At 40.9% G+C, this 21,012-nt stretch overlaps 2 protein-coding genes across 8 annotated transcripts in view; both read left to right on the top strand.

Annotated features, from left to right (window-relative positions):
• LOC139268703 (WD repeat-containing protein 47-like) overlaps positions 1-5,815 on the top strand; it is a 75,752-nt gene extending 69,937 nt beyond the window's left edge. For both annotated transcript variants that reach the window (XM_070887282.1, XM_070887281.1), the window contains exons 14-15: positions 3,792-4,010; positions 4,766-5,815. In XM_070887282.1, the coding sequence (XP_070743383.1) occupies positions 3,792-4,010; positions 4,766-4,911 (365 nt within the window). In that variant the 3' untranslated portion in view covers positions 4,912-5,815. The remainder of the gene's footprint in view (positions 1-3,791; positions 4,011-4,765) is intronic.
• A 2,026-nt stretch (positions 5,816-7,841) lies between these two features.
• The window catches only part of clcc1 (chloride channel CLIC-like 1), a 38,542-nt gene continuing 25,371 nt past the window's right edge, over positions 7,842-21,012 (top strand). For 4 of the 6 annotated variants that reach the window (XM_070887278.1, XM_070887274.1, XM_070887280.1 and 1 more), the window contains exons 1-4: positions 7,842-7,929; positions 10,240-10,383; positions 13,353-13,478; positions 14,026-14,136. In XM_070887278.1, coding sequence (XP_070743379.1) covers positions 10,249-10,383; positions 13,353-13,478; positions 14,026-14,136 — 372 coding nt within the window. In that variant the 5' untranslated portion in view covers positions 7,842-7,929; positions 10,240-10,248. The other 2 variants (XM_070887275.1, XM_070887277.1) reach the window with 2 other exon arrangements.

Raw genomic sequence — 21,012 nt, 5'->3', positions numbered from 1 at the left:
TGATACATCATAGAGAAATGATGATCCATTATTTGTAAATGCAAAAATAATGCAACTTGCAAGATTGTTCTTGGGACAGGATGTCACTGTCCCACAGAATGATCGTAAACCAGTTAATGCCCAAGGTAATGCAGTTAATTCTTAATCTTTGCCGTGTTAGTAGGGTTGCCTTGAGCAGAGAGAAAATATTTATCCTCACTAATGGAGGGAAAATTGGAGCAAAAGCTACTGTTGTTGACCGTGGCAAGGTTCCTAGGTAGAATAGGTATGTAAATAGGAAGGGATAAGTGAAAGTAAACGTGGGCCCATTAGAGGCAGAGACAGGAGAAATTATAATAGGCAATAAGGAAATGGCAGAGACATTAAACAAATGCTACGTCTTCATCGTAGAAGACACAAAAATCATTCTGGAAATAATGGGGAACCAAGGGTCTATAGAGAATGAGGAACTTAAAGAAATCAGTACAAGTGAAGACATTGTACTGGAGAAATTAATGGGACTAAGTGGCAACAAATCCTCTGGACCTGATGACCTACATCCTAAGGTTTCAAAAGAGCTAGCTGCAGAGATAGTGGATGCACTGGTATTAATCTTCCAAAATTCTCTAGATTCTAGAACAGTCCCCAAGGATTGGAAGGTAACAAACGATTTAAGAAAGGAGGAAGAGAAAAAACGGGGAACTATAGGCCAGTTAGCCTGACATCAGTAGTGGGCAAAATGCTAGAATCTATTCTCAGGAACGTAGTAACAAGGCACTTAGAAAATCATAATATTAGGCAGAGTCAACATGGTTTTATGAAAGGGAAATTGTGTTTGACAAATCTGTTAGTTTTTTGAAGATGTAACCTGTAGGATGGATAAAGGAGAACCAGTGGATGTAGTGTATCTGTATTTTCAAAAAGCAATCGATAAGGTGGCACACGAGGCTTCACAAAATTAGGGCTCATGGGATTGGGGGTAATATATTGGCATAGATTGAGGATTGGTTAATAGACAGAAAACAGAGTCAGAATAAATGGGACTTTTTCAGGTTAGCAGGCTATAACGAGAGAGGTACCTCAAGGATCAGTGCTTGGGCTTCAGCTATTTACAATCTGTATTAATGACTTGGATGAAAGGACTGAGTGTAACGTATCCAAGTTTGCTGATGGTACCAAGTTAAGTGGGAAAGTAAGCTGTCAGGAGGATGCAGAGAGGAGGAGAAATTTCTTCACTCAAAGGGTTGTGAATCTTTGGAATTCTCTACTGCAGAGAGCAGTGGATGCTCAGTCATTAAGTATATTCAAGACAGAGGTCGATTAATTTTTGGGAAGGAAGGGATATGGGGATAGTGTGGAGTTGAGGTAGAAGATCAAGCTTGATCATGTTGAATGGAGGAGCAGGCTCGAAGGGCCAAATGACCTACTCTAGCTCCTATTTCTTACATTATGTTGTGTAATAAGCTTTAGCTCAGTGTTATCCAAGAAAAATCACTGTCTAGGCACAGGTGTGGCCATGGTCACACTGTTTTTAGTGGGAAAACCTTACATACACTCACGCAATACAGATAGATGTATTTTACATGTACATTTGCTTAACAAATATCTACCACCATTCAGTAACCAAGGAAGTGGAGGACTCAACAGTCAAAAACACTCGCACTCTACTATTCATCTTACCATTTCACCAACAAATGCACAAAAATTAAAGTGCCACAGCTCTCAGCTGTCCTAATACAACTATTTGGATCACATAACCAACGATGTCTATTATTCACTTTTTATTTAATAATCAAACATAGAATTAGCCGCATCTAGATTCCCAATTAGCCATGTATGGCTAATGTATTGGACAACACAGCCTGGAGTGTCCGCTAGGGGTGTAATCAGGAAAATGTGCCGGAATATGTGGCAGTTTTGTTGTTGATGCCATTACGCCCAAGTTTCCACAAAAATATATTTGTATAAGCCCGAACATAAAATCTCCCATGAATCAGCGGTTATCCATCGTAATCGATTATTGACTGAAAGGTGCCATAATAATGAATGAAACTATTTTATACTGAACATTTGTTCAAATTATTGCTGCAGCAATCAGTGGTCACAGGTTTTCTGCTCCAAGAGCAGATCAGTTGACTGAATTTTAACTTATTTAAACTAAATTTAAATTATTCGTAACATTATGAGAAACAGACCTGAGGAGGCTTCAAATGACTGCTGGACGCTGCAGGTGATCAACGATGGACTGATGTGGCCACGGATGTCTGTGCACCCGAAATTCTGAGCGCAATATGATTGTGCTTGTTTGGGGGGCAATCAGTGGAAACTTTCCTTGCCGACCTGGGGGCATAGCCAGTTTTGTGGGCGGGCACTGCTTCGGGAAAATTTAATTTTGAACCAGCGTAAAAGATCTCGGAAACGCGACGTAAATGGTTATGGGCGTAACTCGCGTTTTAAATTTTTCAATCTTTTACGCTTTTTCCGTTGATTCCATCTCAATTGTGGTGAAATATTAGCGGAAACTCCAGACCCACTGCTTTAGCAGATACATGTGAATAAGTTGTATTTGGATCGAGGATGCTGCATGAAAATCTTATAAAGGAGGAGAACATATTTTACAATGTATTTTTCTTTTATCTGGTGTATGTATATCAGTTTACAAGTGGTGGAAAAATTCTTGAATCTATAGCAGGGATTTTATTGTATTCAAATGAAAACATGAGTAATGCAGAAACTTGGTTTAATGAAAAACTAACTAATATTGTCGAAATGCTGCATGGGAAGGATGGCTGATATCTGTAATTATGTTCCCAGCATTGTAACAAATTAGATACAATATTACAAACCGCCTCCCTGTTTTACATGTGTATAAGGTTTTCAGTAATCCTGTAGTTAGGTGCATAACAACAACAACTTTTATTTATATCGCCTTTAACGTAGTAAAACGTCCCAAGGTGTTTCACAGTAGTGTTATAAGATAAAACAGATAAATTTGACAACGAGCCACATAAGTAATTACCTCAGATGACCAAAAGCTTGGTTAAAGAGGTAGATTTTAAGGAGCGCCTTAAAGGAGGATAGCGAGGCGGAGAAGTTTATGGGGGGTGGGGCGGAGCGGAGGGAGTTCCAGAGCTTGGGGCACAAGCAGCTAAAGGCACGGCCGCCAATGGTTGAGCAGTTATAATCCGGGATGCTCAAGAGGGCAGAATTTGAGGAACGCAGACATCTCATGGGGTTGTGAAGCTGAAAGAGATTACAGAAATAGGGAGGGGCGAGACCATGGAGGGATTTGTAAACGAGGATGAGAATTTTGAAATCGGGGTGTTGCTTAACCGGGAACCAATGTAGGTCAGCGAGCACAGAGGTGATGGGTGATCGGGACTTGGTGCGAGTTAGGACATGGGCTGCCGAGTTTTGGATGACCTCATGTTTATGTAGTTAAAACCCATGATATCAAATAATAAATCAAATATTTTGTGTAGCCCATATAGCCAACTTTCATCTAGTGAACAAACATTTATTTCATTATTATATAACTATCTCTAATGTTGAGAGATCTTATGCCCCATCACATTCATGAATGAATGTACTTATTGATGTTGCCATTGTTATCAAGTTTACCTGCCAAAAAAAGTAAAAGTGTTAATTGGCAATATGCGGATTCCTTATTTCATGGTATCCCGGTTCTCTTTGGTATAATTATTCTTAACTTTTTTTTTGTTTTCTTGCAGTGAATACTAGAGGGCCAATTACTCTTTCAGTATAGTTCGTATGTACCACTGTTGGATCATTGTATGACTTTTATTATACAGGCAGTGCTGTTGCTTCTGTGGCAGTAGATCCAAGTGGACGACTCCTAGCCACTGGTCAGGAGGATTCTAGCTGCATGCTGTATGATATCCGAGGAGGGAGAGTGGTACAAATTTACCAACCACATGGGAGTGATGTACGTTCAGTGCGGTTCTCTCCAGGAGCTTACTACCTTCTTACAGGATCGTATGACACTACTGTTAAAGTAACAGACTTGCGAGGTGAAACTATTTTATGAACTGTAAATTGAGAATATTTTATAACTGTGTTTCTGTTCACTCTAAAGTGTTAGAAACATTGGTGATGTTTTCAATTATTTTATTCACTTCTATTTTTTCTCTTGCACCTATGCTAAAGTTAGTGAGTTCTACTTTGGGTAAAGTTGCATGGCTGGTGTCAGCGAACATCCAGCATATTTCAGCCTAGTGCCATTCTTGTGAGCACCCAGACAGTAAGTGTTTTGGGGGCCGTTCGAGCCAAGTTGAACCCTCGTGCTTGCTCAGCATTCATGTTTGTGCATTTGTGGGAGTAACCAGATAACAATGAGGAGCAGGAACATTAGCTGGCATTATCTGGAATATTCTTAACCTGGCTGGCATTGGCTGACACCGAATAGACTAGGAACTGACTTAATACCTTCCAGGATCATGTGCATTTTTCCACCAAACTATTAGGGAATCCAATTAGTTCACGTATTCATTTCTGGGTTAAAATGATTAAAATTTATTTTCAAGTTGGTGTCCTAGATTGATTGGTTGTGTATTATACTTGCATGAGCTATGAAACTTGGGAGTATGGATGTATGTAACATATATCATTTTATTAAACCTGAATGGTGAACAATAAATTTGAGGAATCTGTTTGGTCATCAGTTAGCATTTTACAATTGCACATCACAAGGTCATCTTACTTTGGTACAATTAAATGCTTATGCATTTTCCACAGACTTGTGTAACCTTTAACTTTCTGCCCATAGGAGATCTAATAAAGCCACTTCCTACGACAGTAGTATCTGAGCATAAGGACAAAGTTATACAGTGTAGATGGCACACTGAGGATCTATCTTTCTTATCTTCATCTGCTGACAGGACGGTAACCCTCTGGACTTACAACAGCAGTTGACTAATTAACGCCAATGCAGACAAAGCAGAATTGTAATTGTAATTCAAGAGCTGAAATTTATTGGCAATCACAGATTGATAACTGTGTATGTAACTGACCAGTAAAACGTATGAGACAGCACAGGTCAACATGTGCTGCTGTTCAAGCTAAATGGAACTGCTCTCTGTGTTTGTATTATTATGCTGTGCTTAAGTCTTCCACGTGTGTCACGCTGTCACTGATGAGTTCTGTCGCCAAATGTACACGATGACGGAATCAAGTGAGGCAAATGTTCAATTAGTATCTATGGCATTCCTTGTTCATTGTGCCAGTGACAATGTATTATAGCTGGCTGAGTATTATAGATCTACTTATTGGTTGTGTATGTTAATTTTACAATAAGTCAAAGCGAACTGACATTTAATCAGCCTAAACAGGAATTTGTTCTGATGTAGGAAGTATTAAAGATAGCCAGTTGGTATCACAACATGGTGAGAAACAGTTGGTTGATGTAGAACATTTCAGACATAACTGCTTTGCTTTTATACTTCCAGTAGCATGGCTTTCCACTGTGTGTGTGTGTGTATGTGTGTGTGTGTGCGCGCGCGCATGGAGTAATATTAGTACAGTATTTACAAACAGGCCCGTGAAACCTAATAAATGCTCGTGTTCTTGCACTTACAAAGTTTTAAATAACTTGTGAAATGTTATTTTATTCTGTTTGTATATGTAATGCTTTATTATATTTTCTATTGTACAGTTTAGTTTAATATAAACACTGAAATATTGGATTCATTAATATTTAACTTATGTATTTGTGTTTTGGTTACAATGAACTAGAGGATATACCCTATGCACCTCATTAAGTAGTTTTTTTCTAACCCTTGTAATGATTGAAAATGTAATGAGAATTATGAAGTGTGATTGTGCAGTGTTTTCTCAATAAAAACATTTATTTAATGAAGAACTTAAAATAAATTTGTTTCATACCAAGATTGGAAGATGATGGCTATTTCAGTTTGCTTCAGTTAGTTGATCATCTATGGTATTGTGCACAAACAAAAATAATACATTTTCTCCCTCTGTCTGCTTGTCTCCTATCCTAATTCATTGTCCTCTGCTTCTCTCTATCTCCTTTCCTCTCTATGCCATTCAATGCATTAATTTGCTGATTTGTTCAGTTTATATATTTAAAACAAATTAAAAGCCCAGACTGCACAGCATAGAACTGAATTCTCTTGGAATTTAATTATGTACCTCCTGATGCCCTATTCTGGAATTTTATGAATTGGGACCAGGGTAATCACTTTCTAGCAGATTGGAAATGGTGTACTGTGTGGGTCAGCTGGAGACAAAGAAAATGCCTTAAAAAGGATGAGAATATGAAACAAATAAGTAAAGCTGTGCACAGCACACAGTTTCCCCCTCCTCTGACTACTATCTCAAGCTGAACCATGCTAAGCCAGGTCATTTGCAATCTTGTCATCCCGTTAAGCTCTAGGCTGAGCTTTAAACCTCATCCTATCCATCGCCAAGACTTGCACCTTGAACATTACCCACCTCTACCAATGGAAACTGTTTACATGCCTTTGTCACCTCTAGACTCAACTACAGTTAATACTCTTTTAGGTGACCTTCCATCCTTCACCCTTTTACCCTTGCTGATGCATACTGGTTTCCCCAACAAATTTAATTCAAAATGTTATCCTTGTCTTTAAGACCTTCCTTCTGTGGCTTTGCCCCATTCTATTTCTTAAATCTACTCCATTCATTTATCCCTTCCTGAATGCTGTATTCCTCTAACTCCTGTAGGGATTCCAGTGATTCGTGAACTTGGACAGTCAGTTAGAGAAAGTCACACGTACTCAGTAGGATTGTTAATCAAAAAGTTGCTATTTAATGATTAGAACAAGTCGCACAAGCCTCAAACAAATCGATAAATGCATATAGCCTTAAAACCAAGGATTTCTGCACCAAGGCAGAAGAGTGATCAGTTCTCTTGTAGCTCTTGAAGTTTCTTGTTCTTGGATGTGCTCCTCTAGCAAAGCTTATGGCTAAAGAATATGCCATGGTGTCCTAGTTTTATGATTTTTGCCAGTTTGGGTGTGTTAAAGTCTGAAGTCCCATTTTTGGCTCACCCACTGTTGTATTAATAATGGGCCGCTGGGCTAGTCAAAACCATGGTGCAGCCTTTTCACCGTGCAAACCCCGGAAGCCGTCTGTCCTTGTGAAACCAGCGTGCAACATCTTCTGTAGCAGCTTGTCTGTGAAACCAGGCTGGATATTTAGTTGTCTTTCTGAAAGATTTCTAACTGTCTCAGCATTGTTTTCTCAAGTCAGTTGTTCTGAGAACCTTTCTCGAAGTTCCTGCACATTGCTGCTTTTGTAGTTTAAACTTGCAATGTCCAGTGGAGCAAAGTTAATTATTTCCTTTACTCCAAAACCTTCTGTGCACTCATGCCTCATTCCTGCGCACAGTACCTTCAGCCACTTCTGCCCAAATCTCTGAAATTTATTGCTGAACTTCACCACTCTTAAAACCTCCATGGAAGCCTATCTCTGCACCACTCTTATAGTCATACCCTGAACGCCTCGCTGAGAGGCGCCTTTTCTTTGAGATGTTAAAGGCACAATATAAGTGCAAGTTGTTAACTACAGCAACATTGTGAGTCATATTTTAGTTCGCTAAGACACTAGCTAGAAGGTGTTGAATTGTACCTAAATAATCGTTGGGGTTACCCTTTATTTGCTCAGAGGGCTTTTGCTAAGAAGTGGATGGTGACCATTTCTTAAATATTATGGTAGTTACACGTTATTTTTCATTGGTCGCCGGTGTCGAGTCAAAAACTGAGGAGCTGAATTTCCGGAAGGGTGGCAGCCGAGCTGCAGCCCATGCGCAGCAGCCGGCATCGAGGAGATTACAACTCCCAGCGTGCAGCCGCTGCCGGAAGTGACGCCAGCTGGCCCTTGCGGTTTGCCCTGGTGCAAGAGAGCGTTCCCGGCCGAGCTGGTGGGCAGAGCTGGAACCGGGAGAGGAAGGTGACGCATTCAGTGCTTTCGGCTTTTGTTTGGAGCCGTCGCTTCTCCCCGCACCTTGGTGCAAACTGTTTTCTGGGTCGATGAGGCTGAGCGTTGTTGACCCGCCGCTGCTCGCTCGCTCCCTGACGGGAGGCGGCAGAGGCCCGGCGACCAGAGACAGCAACGAGCGGCAGGCCGGTCCGGGGAAGGTGGGGGTTGGGGAACCCTTTATTAGCACACCTGCTCCATTCCATCAGTTACTGCATGGGCCAGATTTGGCTGTCAGGGTAACGAGGCGCGGTTAAAAACCCAATGTCAAATCAGGCACAGAAAGAGGGAGAAAAAAAAGGCAAAGGAAACTTTAAAACAATTATTGGTGATTTAAATAAGTTAAAATCTGAAGGAATGAGACTCCAAAGCCTCTGAGTCAGAAGATTGTGTGTTCAAGACCCACTCCAGGGACTTGAGCACAAAAAATCTATGCTGACACTCCAGTGCAGTGCTGAGGGAGTGCTGCACTGTTGGAGGTGCTGTCTTTCAGATGAGACATTAAACCGAGGCCCCGTCTGTTCTCAAGTGGATGTAAAAGATCTCATGCACTATTTTGAAGAGCAGGGGTGTAACCCCCGGTGTCCTGGCCAATCCCTCAATCAACATAGCAAAAACAAATTACCTGGTCATTATCATATTGCTGTCTGGGAGTTTGCTTGTGCACAAATTGATTGCTGTGTATCCCACGTCACAACAGTGATTACACTCCAAAGGTATTTCATTGGCTGTAAAGCACTTTGAGACATCCGGTGGTCGTGAAAAGCACTATATAAATCCAAGTCTTTTAGTTAATTTTCAGTGTCAAAGAGATGCTGACTGGCGTTAATTAACATTTATCACATTGTTAAAAGGGTGCTTAAACTTGAAGTGATTTAAGTTTCTGTGCTGAGTTTAGTTCATATCTAATGTGCAAGTGCAGCAACTTAATGCCACCCAATGTGTTTCAATGTTGAGCCAGACATTGAGTTACTGGCCCGGAATTTGCAGTGGGTAACAACAGTGACCGAAAGTATTTGTTTTAATTACCCCTTTGAAACTGACCGCAATTTCAGGATTTGGTGCAGACACATACTAACTTGAAAATCCTAAAGTTGTGGTCAATCATTCACTGCTGTGACACAGTCTGCGTTGTGGCCCCGCCCCTATAGCCGGCAATCCGGGAAATCGGTGAAACTGACAAACTTTGGCTTTTCCGTGGTAATATCGCTGTTAAACCCTTTTGGGTTAGGCGTAAGGGGGTTTTAACAGTGTATTGACTGCTAAACAAATGATATGGCCCTGAAAAACGAATTATAATTTTGTGAAGTGTCAAATTTATCCATTTTAATAAAAATTTAAAATTTTAAGAAAGTTTGTTAATCTTTCTTTCAGGTTTGCTTTTTTCTCATGTGAGAGTCCCAATCTTTGTTTTGCTCTCTAACATTTTTTAAAAGTTAGAATCAAAGTTAGCTTGCTCACTTCCTGGGTCCCAGTCTGAGAATTCTACATTGTGATTGGTTGCTTAGACAGCTTGTTGGCATCACAGCAGCTCGCGTTAGGGATTCCCATTAACTTGCGCTGATTTCAGTTGAATGTCGGAAAAGCTGTACTACTTGCCACAGAGATCGCGAGATCTTTGGGAAGCTTACTTCAGGGCCAGCCCTTGCTTCGCCGCTGACTGCAGATTATGGGCCATTTTTTTTGGGAAGGTAACGGTGGAGTGGCATATCTCAAACAGCAGCTTTTGGGTTTCCACGTATCTGCCCTCGCCTGAAGTTGGTGTAGCATTTGCGCAAAAATGACACCGAGTGCCTTAAGCCTGCTATTTTGACAGCAAATCTAGGCCATTAATTCATCTGTTCTCTCCACAGATGCTGACTGACCTGCTGAGTATTTCAAGCACTTTCTGTTTTTGTTTCAAACTTTCAGCATCAACAGTTTTTGGCTTTTGGAGTTAACTTTATTTCACAGCTTGTGAAAAGCTGGAATGGGATTTGCAGTAGGCAAGTCAGTGGGGCAGGGAAGCACTTTAACAGATCACAAAGCAACGTTGAAAAGTTTCCTCCTCCACCACCAATAAAATAAATAACTTGCATTTAGATAGCACCTTTTATGACCTCCAGATGTCCCTAACTGCATCATTGCCAATGAAGAGTAGTTACTGTTGTAATGTTAGGAAAAGGGAAGCCAATTTTGCACCTATTTTGTTATTCATATTCTATGTTGCATATTGGTTAAGGCAAGCTACAGCATTTGCAAAGGTACATTCAGTAATTTTGCCATGTTTATCCAATGCCTTAGATTTGAATCATGTTCATGCCTTGGTTGATATTTGAAGTACTGCTGGTAGTGAATGGGTTACAAGGTGACGATGATGAGTGGATTGATCCGACAGATATGCTGACCTACGATGCTGCAGCAGTTAGAATGAGAAGGCCAGAGCAGGTAATTATCTCTGCATCAAGTCTTATTGCAGCAGATATTTTATTGTAACAAAACGTTCCAAAATATTGGGCCTGAATACGCCACCGACATCGCAATAAATCCGCACCTACCTCGTGCTCCACCCTGCGAGAACTTCCGTTAAAACACTGCAGAGTTCCGCATAGCGGACTTGTGTATATGCAAACCTAGGATCACGTAGGGCAGTGGTTCTTTTACGTCCTGATTCTTGGCCTATAATCTTGCGGAGGCAGCGCTGATGGTACTTCTCCAGTGCTTTGAGGTGTCTGCTGTATATAGCCCACGTCCACTCTCTGAGGCCGAACTCCAAGCCATCGTCAGCACCTTCACCGAGGCGTACGAGAGCATGGGCCTTACGCTAAACATCTGTAAGACAAAGGTCCCGCCACACAGCACGTCCCCCTGATTATTAAAATCCACGACAAGGCCTTGGACAACGTGGACGATTTTCCATATCTCGGGAGCAAGAGCAGACATTGATGACAAGGTCCAACACCACCTTCAGTGCGCCAGCGCAGCCTTCCGTCACCTGAGGAAGAGAGTGTTTGAAGACCAGGACCTCAAACCCGGCACCAAGCTCATGGTCTAGAGGGCAGTAGTGATGCCCGCCCTTCTATATGGCTTTCTGGAACAAAGTTATCAGCGACATACACAGCAAGGTGAAGTACACCGTAAATGATGCCATTTCACCATCAATCTTCCCATTTCGAGTTTACATCAAAATTTCCTGGAAAATAATTTGAATACACAAGCATATAACAAATCGGGGATCTCCAAAGTGGCATAGCTGATGGCTTACCCCATCAGCAGCAGTGAACTAATTAATCAATATTGCCATTACCTGAGTACGAGAATTCTGAATTTCAAATCCTTTCACTATGCTGAACATGATCACTTTCAGAAAATTGTTTGAGTTACGGACTTACTCCGCATAGACCGTTCCTGAAAACTTAATACAGTTGCTGTTCAAAGTTAATTTTACTTACCATTTGTTTAGATGATGACATTCGTCATGTAAGCTATCTAAAACATCTCTGGATTAAACAAAGCTTCACTTTCATCAATGGTATGTGCAGGTACTTAAGTCCCCTACAACATACACACAATATACAGTAAACCTAACACAGGATGACAAAGTGTTTTGATCGGTATCACTCAATGCTAAATATATTGAGAGAGCAGAGATTTTATTTTATTTTGAAGAAATTAATTTAAATACATTCATGGATTAAATAGATTGTTTTAATAATTTTGCACTTTCCTCGAGAGCTCCACTTCAGAATGAACACTTTGATAACTTATTTTTGATGGTGAAATGTCAAAGCCTATTTTTATTATTTATGTATAAAAGTGTATTCATATGACTACAGACTGCACCACAGCTTATATGATCGTCCCAGGCTCAGAATTACAGAAGTGTTTTAAATTATGTCGATACCAGGCAACTAAGGGCCCACTTGCATCTTTATTTTTCTATCTAGTGACTGCAGTGAGATAACTAGCGATAAATCTAGGAATTTTAATCACATGTATTTGAATATGGCGGTTGGTGGGAGAGGGCGAGCAGGGAATCTGTGATCAACTTTTCACAGCTTTGATGAGGATATTGGTGAAGCAGCGCAAAAGCCTCAGGAAATTATGGTGCTGCGTGACTAATGCCATAACACACTAATGTCCCAGGGCTTTTGCAGTGAAAAACGAACCCAACGCTGTAGATGTGCCATCGCAATGATGCAAATTTCCGTGATATTTTGGCCCAATCTGTGTCCTTGATTTCAGATCCGAGCCAATTTGGAGACTGTTAGAAAATAAACATTCCTCTCTAAAGCAGCCGATAGATACCAGCCACATGTTCCAAATGCTCTCGTTATCTTGCACACTGGCCCAGATTTTGCTGGAGCGTGGCATTTCGCCGCATGTCCGTTTCGTTAAGACTATTTCCCTCATCGAGCTGATAGCAGCACAGTAATGTTAACTGTGTATCTGGGACCTTGGTGAACGATGGGACCAACAATCTATCTCCTTAACAAATGAGATTTAAGGATTTAGAAAGAAGCAGGAACGACGGTGAAGGAAATAGGGTGAATCAGAGTCAGACCAGGTATAAAAAGACAAATTAAGCAAGGGAAAGAAATATTGGATTAAGAGAGAAAGAGTGAGAGGAAAGCAAAAGTAAGAACAAGAAATAAAATCTGTAAAGTTTCTGACAACAATTTGCTACCTGTAGGAATGAGACTCCACAGTTTCAATTGTTCCATTTCTTGACTGGAGAGGTTGTGTGGCATTGCAGGAACATAAATCTCCTAATTAACAATGTACCTGCGCTTAAAGTAAAAGCCCTAACTTTCTGTGGCAAGTTTAATTCGCAATTAATGCATAAATGCAGCAAATTCATGAAATTCACCGGGAGCTTGAGGGCAAGTTGCCGTTTTTGCAAAGTTAAGGGCAGAGTAGCGCAAATCGTTCAGCGACTTGTGGCAATTCGCAATTCACATGGCATCTCTTCCTCGCCACAAGTTGCTAGACGGTATACACATTTTAATAATGGCAAGCGCCATTAAACTCGCTGTTACTTTGGCAGCAAAATCTGGGACAATGTTTTTTTTTTACATTTGGGTACATGCCTACTATTGAAGGAAATTTAAAAGAAACGCAAAGGAAATTTGCTTCACTTTCCTCAACTTATTATGAATTTAGTAGTTATTAGAACAGCTTAAAGTAACCTGTCCGGCAAACCAGACTCCCCACCCGCTCTTTCCTTCAACGACTGTCTGTCCCACCTGTGACAGAGACTGAAATTCCCATATTGGACCTAAGAACTCATTTTTAGAGTGGAAGCAAGTTTTCCTCAATTTTGAGGGACTGCCTATGATGATATGATGATCTATATTACTTAAGATATTTTAAAATGTGTTTTTAAATGAAGTGCTTTTCCGTTCATTTTGTCAAAGACCAGAGATGAGCAGGACGATACTGAAACTCTGACTACTGAGGACTATGCAGAAGATAATCGGGGTAAAGATTTCAGTCCCGATTGTTCCAGTTGTGAGAAACAGCTTGATAGTTTTAAAAAACAGGTTAGTAATGTAATTATTTTCCCCCAATTCATTGTGATTGCTGGTGCCATAAATAAATTATGTAAATGAAAGGAGAAGGAATGAAAAATCTACAACTAAGTACGACTTGTGTTGCAGGATTGCTGCAAAAACTACTAGTGGAATAACAACGTATGTTATGGATGACAATTGAATTATATAAATAAAATAATCTAATAAAGAACTCAACTTGTCATTTATAACGTGCAATACTATTTTAATGTGTATATTCTGAAATAAAATGAAATTAATAGAAAAGTATTATGAAAGCATTTAGTAAGATGTCAGGCAAATTAATAAATGTTTTTTATACTGATGTATGATAAAATAAGGGAATGGAACAATAATAGGTATGGGGTTGATTTGTGCTGGCAGTGCTCAATACTAGTATTGCAGGATGTGAATTAGTGTTGCCCATTTTGTTTGTGCACATGTGATGGTTTTACACAGGTTGTACCATATTGATAATCTAAGCATGCTATGGAGTATTTTATAGATAAATGAGCTGTGATTTTTTTTCTTTGAACAGTTTGAAGAACTTAGAAAGAAACAGTCAGTTGAGTCAACAGAAAGCAGTTGCAATCCTGTTTTTAAGAGATACCTGAATAAACTGCTGCTGGAGACTCGAAAATTAGGTTTGGTAAGTGCTCTAGTAACAGAATATTTGAAAAGAATTTTATTGGTATTTTTCCCATCTACATATAGTTCAAAACTAGAGTAAATATATTGGGGCATAAATCCCAGCCTCCCCGGGTCCGTACGGAGTTTCTACGGACCCGGGAAGACATTGCAAAAGCCGGGTTTCAGCGCGCAATCCGCATGAGCTGAAAACCGGCTTTTCAAGATCTATCAAGCTTGACAGATCCTCCGCATCGCAGGAGCGAGACATTTGCATGGGCAAGATTGCGGTAATTACCATCTCTTGCCCAGCAAATGTCCTCAAACCTCTTGTGCCTGATAAAAGCAGGTGCAAAGCCTACTTTTATAGGCGTAAGAGTTTTAAAACACACAAAAATTGTAAAATAACATTTTAAAAACACATTTTATTGTTAAAAACCCTCCCCACTACGGTAAGTTTATTTTAAATCATAATTTTAAAAACTTTTTTAAAAATCAGAAAAATATATAATTTTTTAAATGCATAAATAACTTTAATTTAAATTAATAAAAATATGTTGTGCTTTTTATTATTGGTTGCGTATTTTGGGAGCAGTTTCTCATTCATAATAATGGGAACTCCAACTTACGGAGTTCCCATTATTATGAATGAGAATATACTGTACCTGATTGGCTGCCCAGAGCCACGTGACTCCAGCTCCAGGCCTGCGCATGTCCCAATGTGCACGTGCTGCGATGCGCAGTCAGGGGAGGCCTCAGGACCGGGATCTCACGTAGGCGCAGCAGCTTCAGGTAGGTGCGCTTTTTTTCTAGAATCCAATCGAACGCCCGCGGGAAGGAGAAACCTGGATTTCTGGGCCATTTTTGTTGTTAGGGTTTTCCATCCTGGATGCCTACTGTGATCCTGCGATTACAAGATTCAGTTTTACTATTCCTAGATCACAAGTAGAAATTGGTATAGTTATTCAAATGCAGTTCTCTCTCCTTGTGACTGCTTTTTCTCCACACATATGCTTCCTCCTTTTGGCTCCCCATCGAAATAAAAACTTACCCAGTTAAGTTGCTAAGGTCTCCAAATGACAGTATATTTATCTAGCTGGTGATGTAAGAAAACTTGTACCTTTTTGTGGATGGAAGGATGTCTCCTAGCCGGGTTTCCTAAAGTGTCCAACTGATGCATATCACCTTGGATGCTATAAGACTTGGAGAAAACAATCAATGGTCGGTGTGTATTCATCAAAGAACCTGTTGAGGACACTGGCAATGATGCTGGGTATCACCATTTGGTCACGGTTCTTGGTGGGGATATGCAGATCTGGATCGTAAGGTGACACCTCTTTAATCATGGACAGAGCCCAGATGAGTGGCAGTCGAAGTGAAGTACAAATACTGCAGCAAGATTCTGATTTATTTCCCCTAAACTCTAGTGATTCTAGTATTGTGCAGCAGTGATTGCAGTACTCTAAGGGAATCAAGGGCTGTGAGGATCGGGCGAGAAAGTGGAGTTGAGGTTGAAGATAAGTTAGGTTGAATTGCAGAGCAGGCTCCAGGAGCCATAAGACCTACTCCTCCAACTTCTTTTATTCATATGTACTTCTAGTGGCTGTAAGCTGCACTCTCAAAGTATCTTGGGAGATGCAGCTGGCGTGTTCAAGGTGAACACTGGAAGCATTTGTATTTGAAGCCAGCTTTGTGTCCATACTGAAACCCGGTCACACACTCGCACCAGGATGTAAGGTTAATGCTCATTAGGAACTGGGAGAAAAGACTTTAATAAAACTCTACTGATCATTAGCTGACAGGGTTGCATACAAGATAGGTGTGGGGAATGGGCCAGTGTGCAGGTGTATTTACAATGGAAGTTTGGAGTTGGCACAAAGTGATCTCAGTATAAGTGCATCTTAAAGACGCAGCTCTGTCTTTAGTGAACATATTAATCCCATATGTTCGGAATGCCCAGTATTGTTGTAGATAGCTAATCACTAGATTAATCAGGAGCCCCAAACAAAAATGCACATTGCCCCTCAATTCTCGCTGCTTAAAAAGACCTTTTAGGAAAACATTCAAGCCAAGCTGCTGCTTTCTTGTGGAAATGTTGAGGAATTAAACACTATAAAAGTGACACTTTGGATGAGTTGAAGCTTGTGGAGGATTGATGTTGAAGACAGGTTGCTTGAAGGACACTGGATAACTTGAGCCTTGAGGTGATGAGGACTGGGAGAAATTTAGAATCCAGCAGAGGAGGACAAAGGGTTTAATTAGGAGGGGGAAAATAGAATATGAGAGTAAGCTTGCAAGGAACATAAAAACTGACTGCAAAAGCTTCTACAGATACGTGAAGAGAAAAAGATTAGTGAAGACAAATGTAGGTCCCTTACAGTCAGAATTGGGTGAATTTATAATTGGGAACAAAGAAATGGCAGACCAATTGAACCAATACTTTGGTTCTGTCTTCACGAAGGAAGACATAAATAACCTTCCGGAAATACTAGGGAACCGAGGATCTAGCGAAAAGGAGGAACTAAAGGAAATCCTTATTAGTCAGCAAATGGTGTTGGGAAAATTGATGGGATTGAAGGCCGATAAATCCCCAGGGCCTGATAGTTTGCATCCTAACGTAGTTAAGGAAGTGGCCCTAGAAATAGTGGATGCATTGGTGATCATTTTCCGACATTCTATAGACTTTGGATCAGTTCCTATGGACTGGAGGGTAGCTAATGTAACCCCACTTTTTAAAAAAGGAAGGAGAGAGAAAACAGGGAATTATAGACCGGTCAGCTTGACATCGGTGGTGGGGAAAATGTTGGAATCAATTATTAAAGATGTAATAGCAGCGCATTTGGAAAGCAGTGACAGGATCATTCCAAGTCGGGATGGATTTATAAAATGAAAATTATGCTTGACAAATCTTTGAAAATTTTTTGAGGATGTAACTAGTAGAGTGGACAAGGGGGAGCCAGTGGATGTGCTGTATTTAGACTTTCAAAGGGCTTTTGAGAAGGTCCCACACAAGAGATTAGTGTGAAAAATTAAAGCACACAGTATTGGGGGTAATGTACTGACGTGGATCGAGAACTGGTTGGCATACAGAAAGCAAAGAGTAGGAATAAACAAGTCCTTTTCAGAATGGCAGGCAGTGACTAGTGGGGTACCGCAAGGTTCAGTGCTGGGACCCAGCTATTTATAATATACATGAATGATTTAGACAAAGGAATTGAATGTAATATCTCCAAGTTTGCAGATGACACTAAGCTAGGTGGCAGTGTGAGCTGTGAGGAGGATGCTAAGAGGCTGCAGGATGACTTGGACAGGTTAGGTGAATGGGCAAATACATGGCAGATGCGGTATAATGTAAATAAATGTGAGGTTATCCACTTTGGTGGTAAAAACAGGAAGGCAGATTATTATCTGAATTGTGACAGATTAGTAAAAGGGGATGTGCAACAGTCATTGAAAGTTGGCATACAGGTACAGCAGGCGGTGAAGAAGGCAAATGGCATGTTGGCCTTCATAGCAAGAGGATTTGAGTATAGGAGCAGGGAGGTCTGTCTTACTACAGTTGTACAGGGCCTTGGTGAGGCCAAACCTTGAATATATTGTGTACAGTTTTGGTCTCCTAATCTGAGGAAGGACATTCTTGCTATTGAGGGAATGCAGTGAAGGTTCACCAGACTGATTCCCGGGATGACAGGACTGACATATGAAGAAAGACTGGATTGACCAGGCTTATATTCAATGGAATTTAGAAGAATGAGAGGGGATCTCATAGAAACATTTAAAATTCTGACAGGATTGGACAGGCTAGATGCAGGAAGAATGTTCCCAATGTTGGGGTAGCCCAGAACCAGGGGTCACAGTCTAAGGATAAGGGGTAAGCCATTTAGGACCGAGGTGAGGAGAAACGCACGTGGAATTCTCTACCACAAAGTTGTTGAGGCCAGTTCGTTAGATATATTCAAGAGGGAGTTAGATGTGACCCTGATGGCTAAATGGATCAAGGGGTATGGAAAGAAAGCAGGAAAGGGGTACTGAGGGAATGATCAGCCATGATCACATTGAATGGTGGTGCAGGCTCGAAGGGCTGAATGGCCTACTCCTGCATCTATTGTCTATGTTTCTATGAGGGCATGGACTTGGGAATTTTGGTAGAAGAGGAGGATAGATGGGTTGGAGATGGGTGAAAGAAAGCAGATTTTGTAATGAAGTAGATGTGGGGGAGGAAGGTCAGCTCAGTTTTTGTTAAATAAATAAATATACTGGATAATCTCCAAAGTTCCACGCATCTGACTCAGCATGAGATGGCATCCGAGGAGGTTATGGACCAGAGATTCGAAGACACTAATGGGCACTGTAAACCTCAGGGCTTTGACTTGATATCAGACAGACAATCTGAGACTGTTGCAGCAACCTTTGGATTAGGAGCAGGTAGGGAGATAGAGACAGGTGCCGTCAGCAGACCGGTGAAAACAACCAGATAATGTTGCCATGGAATAGTCTGCAGATGAATAGTTTTTATCAGGATATAGGTAAACTACGTCCGACTGCACAAATGAAAGACCAACAGGCTTTGAGAAAAAGCTAAAGTTCGTAAGAAATTGGTATTCAGAGAATACTAGAAATGCAGAGTTTACATGACTACAACAACTTGTATTTATATCGCGCCTTTAACATAGTAACAGCCACCGATGGTTGAGCAGTTATAATCAGATGCTCAAGAGGACAGAATTAGTGGAGTGCAGATATTTCGGAGGGGGGGGGGGCGCGGAATGGACTGGGACGAGCACAGGGGTGATGGGTAAATAGGACTTGGTGCGAGTTAGGACACAGGCAGCCGTGTTTTCGATTACCTCAAGTTTATGTGGGGTAAAATGTGGGAGGCCAGTCAGGAGTGCGTTAGAATAGTCAAGTCTAGAGGTAACAAAGGCATGGATGAGAATTTCAGCAACAGAGGGGCAGAGACGGGCAATGTTACAGAGGTGGAAATAGGCAGTCTTAGTTATGCCATGCATATGTAGTCGGAAGCTCATTTCACGGTCAAATATGACACTAAGGTTACAAACGGTGTGATTCAACCTCAGACAGATGTTAGGGAGAGGGAAGGAGTCCGTGACTAGGGAACGCAGTTTGTGGCGGGGACCAAAGACGATGGCTTTGGTCTTCCCAATATTTAATTGGAGAAAATTTCTGCTCATCCAGAACTGGATGTCGGACAAGCAGTCTGACAATTTAGAGACCGAGGAGGGGTCGAGAGAAGTGGTGGTGAGGTAGAGCTGGGTGTCGTCAGCATAAATGTGGAAACTGACGCCGTGTTTTTGGATAATGTTGCCAAGGGGCAGCATATAGATTAGAAATAGGAGGGGGCCAGGGATAGATCCTTTGGGGACACTACAGGTAACGATGTGGGGGTGGGAAGAGAAGCCATTGCAGGTGATTCTCTGGCTACGATTAAATAGATAAGAATGGAACCAGGCGAGTGCAGTCCCACGCAGCTGGACAACGGTGGAGAGGCGTGGAGAACGATAAGAGTGGTCAATCGTGTCAAAGACTGCAAACAAATCTCGCCGTTGCCCATGACTCATCATAAGCTCAACTAAGTAGCAACTTATCCTCTGTAACTGGAAATGTCATCTTTCAGGAACTTGTGAAGTTCCCTTTCACGATTTGTCTCAACAGTCTGTAACAGAGGGCGATGACTCTGCAAAAAAAACTTTTTAGTATGTAACCTAACTCTGGCTAGAATTTTAAAGATGCGACCTCTAGTTTTGCTATTCATTTTTCCAACTGTTAGACCTGTGTCTGTTTCCTGTCCCATTTCCTAACAGCTAGGTTCCAGTGGACATAAGTTCTTCTAACTCCACAAGTCCACTGGCCTGCTTCAAATGGGACTGACTACCTTGGGTTAGACCTATGGCCAAACTACTCCAAAAATGCCTGGTTTCCTTTAATCACGGAAGAGTCAGGTCTAGTTAATATTTACCTGGAAAAATGAGGTGATGTAGCTTCCCCATCGAGTGTCTCCCCTTGTTTGTATTTTTATTGGGGGTTAGGCCTTTCCTTTTTGGGTTTAAATGGTATTTGGAGTAATAGTGGTATCAGGTGAATTGTTGTTAAGACTGAGACTTATCCTCAGAAGCCTATGAACAATCAGTTTGACTCAAAACAAGAAAAGGTGTTATTAATACTAATCGAATTATGTGAACTGAATGCAGTTGCGGGACAATGACGTTGCCATCAAAGAAAACATCAAGACCAAACAACAATTTAAATTCTTCCAGCTGATTCAGAAGCTTAGCAATTTCTTATTTGTAGGGAAAGAAAATTAGAATATTTGCAACAAGTGAAGAGACTTTGATGCCTCCCCCCTGCCCCAAATAAACTCTCAAGCTACACTTGCTGCAGTTGCTGCACTGGATATTTTCTCCCGTTTCAGTAGACTTTAGAATGGTCACAACTTGTGTTTCTCAATTGCTCACCACAGCAGCCCACAGTTTCTGTTTTTATTTCAGATTTTCAACATTCGCAGTATTTTGCTTTTATGAAGCAACTGGAGTGGGTTCAGTAATGTAGGTTAGACATTGGGTTGGTAGCTCGGAGTTTCATAAGATTTATTTTGACGATCAGGGAGAAATTTCATGTTTTTTTTTAGAAATGTTCCCTGTGATGTCTTTCTCTGGAGATTAATAATATGGCAGACTACATGTAATTTGTGTAAAGAATGGGACTGATGGAGATTATTACTTTTTTCCCTTTGGTTCTTGTGTTTAAAGAACAATGTTCCCAGATATTTCTTAGTGTTGGCGACGAATATAAACCAGAATTCCATTTTTCAAACATTTGGATCCCATTTTGTTCAGCATAGAGACACTGGTAGATCCTCGGATGTTGGTCTCACTACAAC

This window comes from Pristiophorus japonicus, chromosome 8 (genome assembly GCF_044704955.1).
Source record: "Pristiophorus japonicus isolate sPriJap1 chromosome 8, sPriJap1.hap1, whole genome shotgun sequence".
NCBI lineage: Eukaryota > Metazoa > Chordata > Chondrichthyes > Pristiophoridae > Pristiophorus > Pristiophorus japonicus.
Note: the sequence above shows the minus strand (reverse complement) of the source record. Positions and strands in the feature narration are given on the sequence as shown.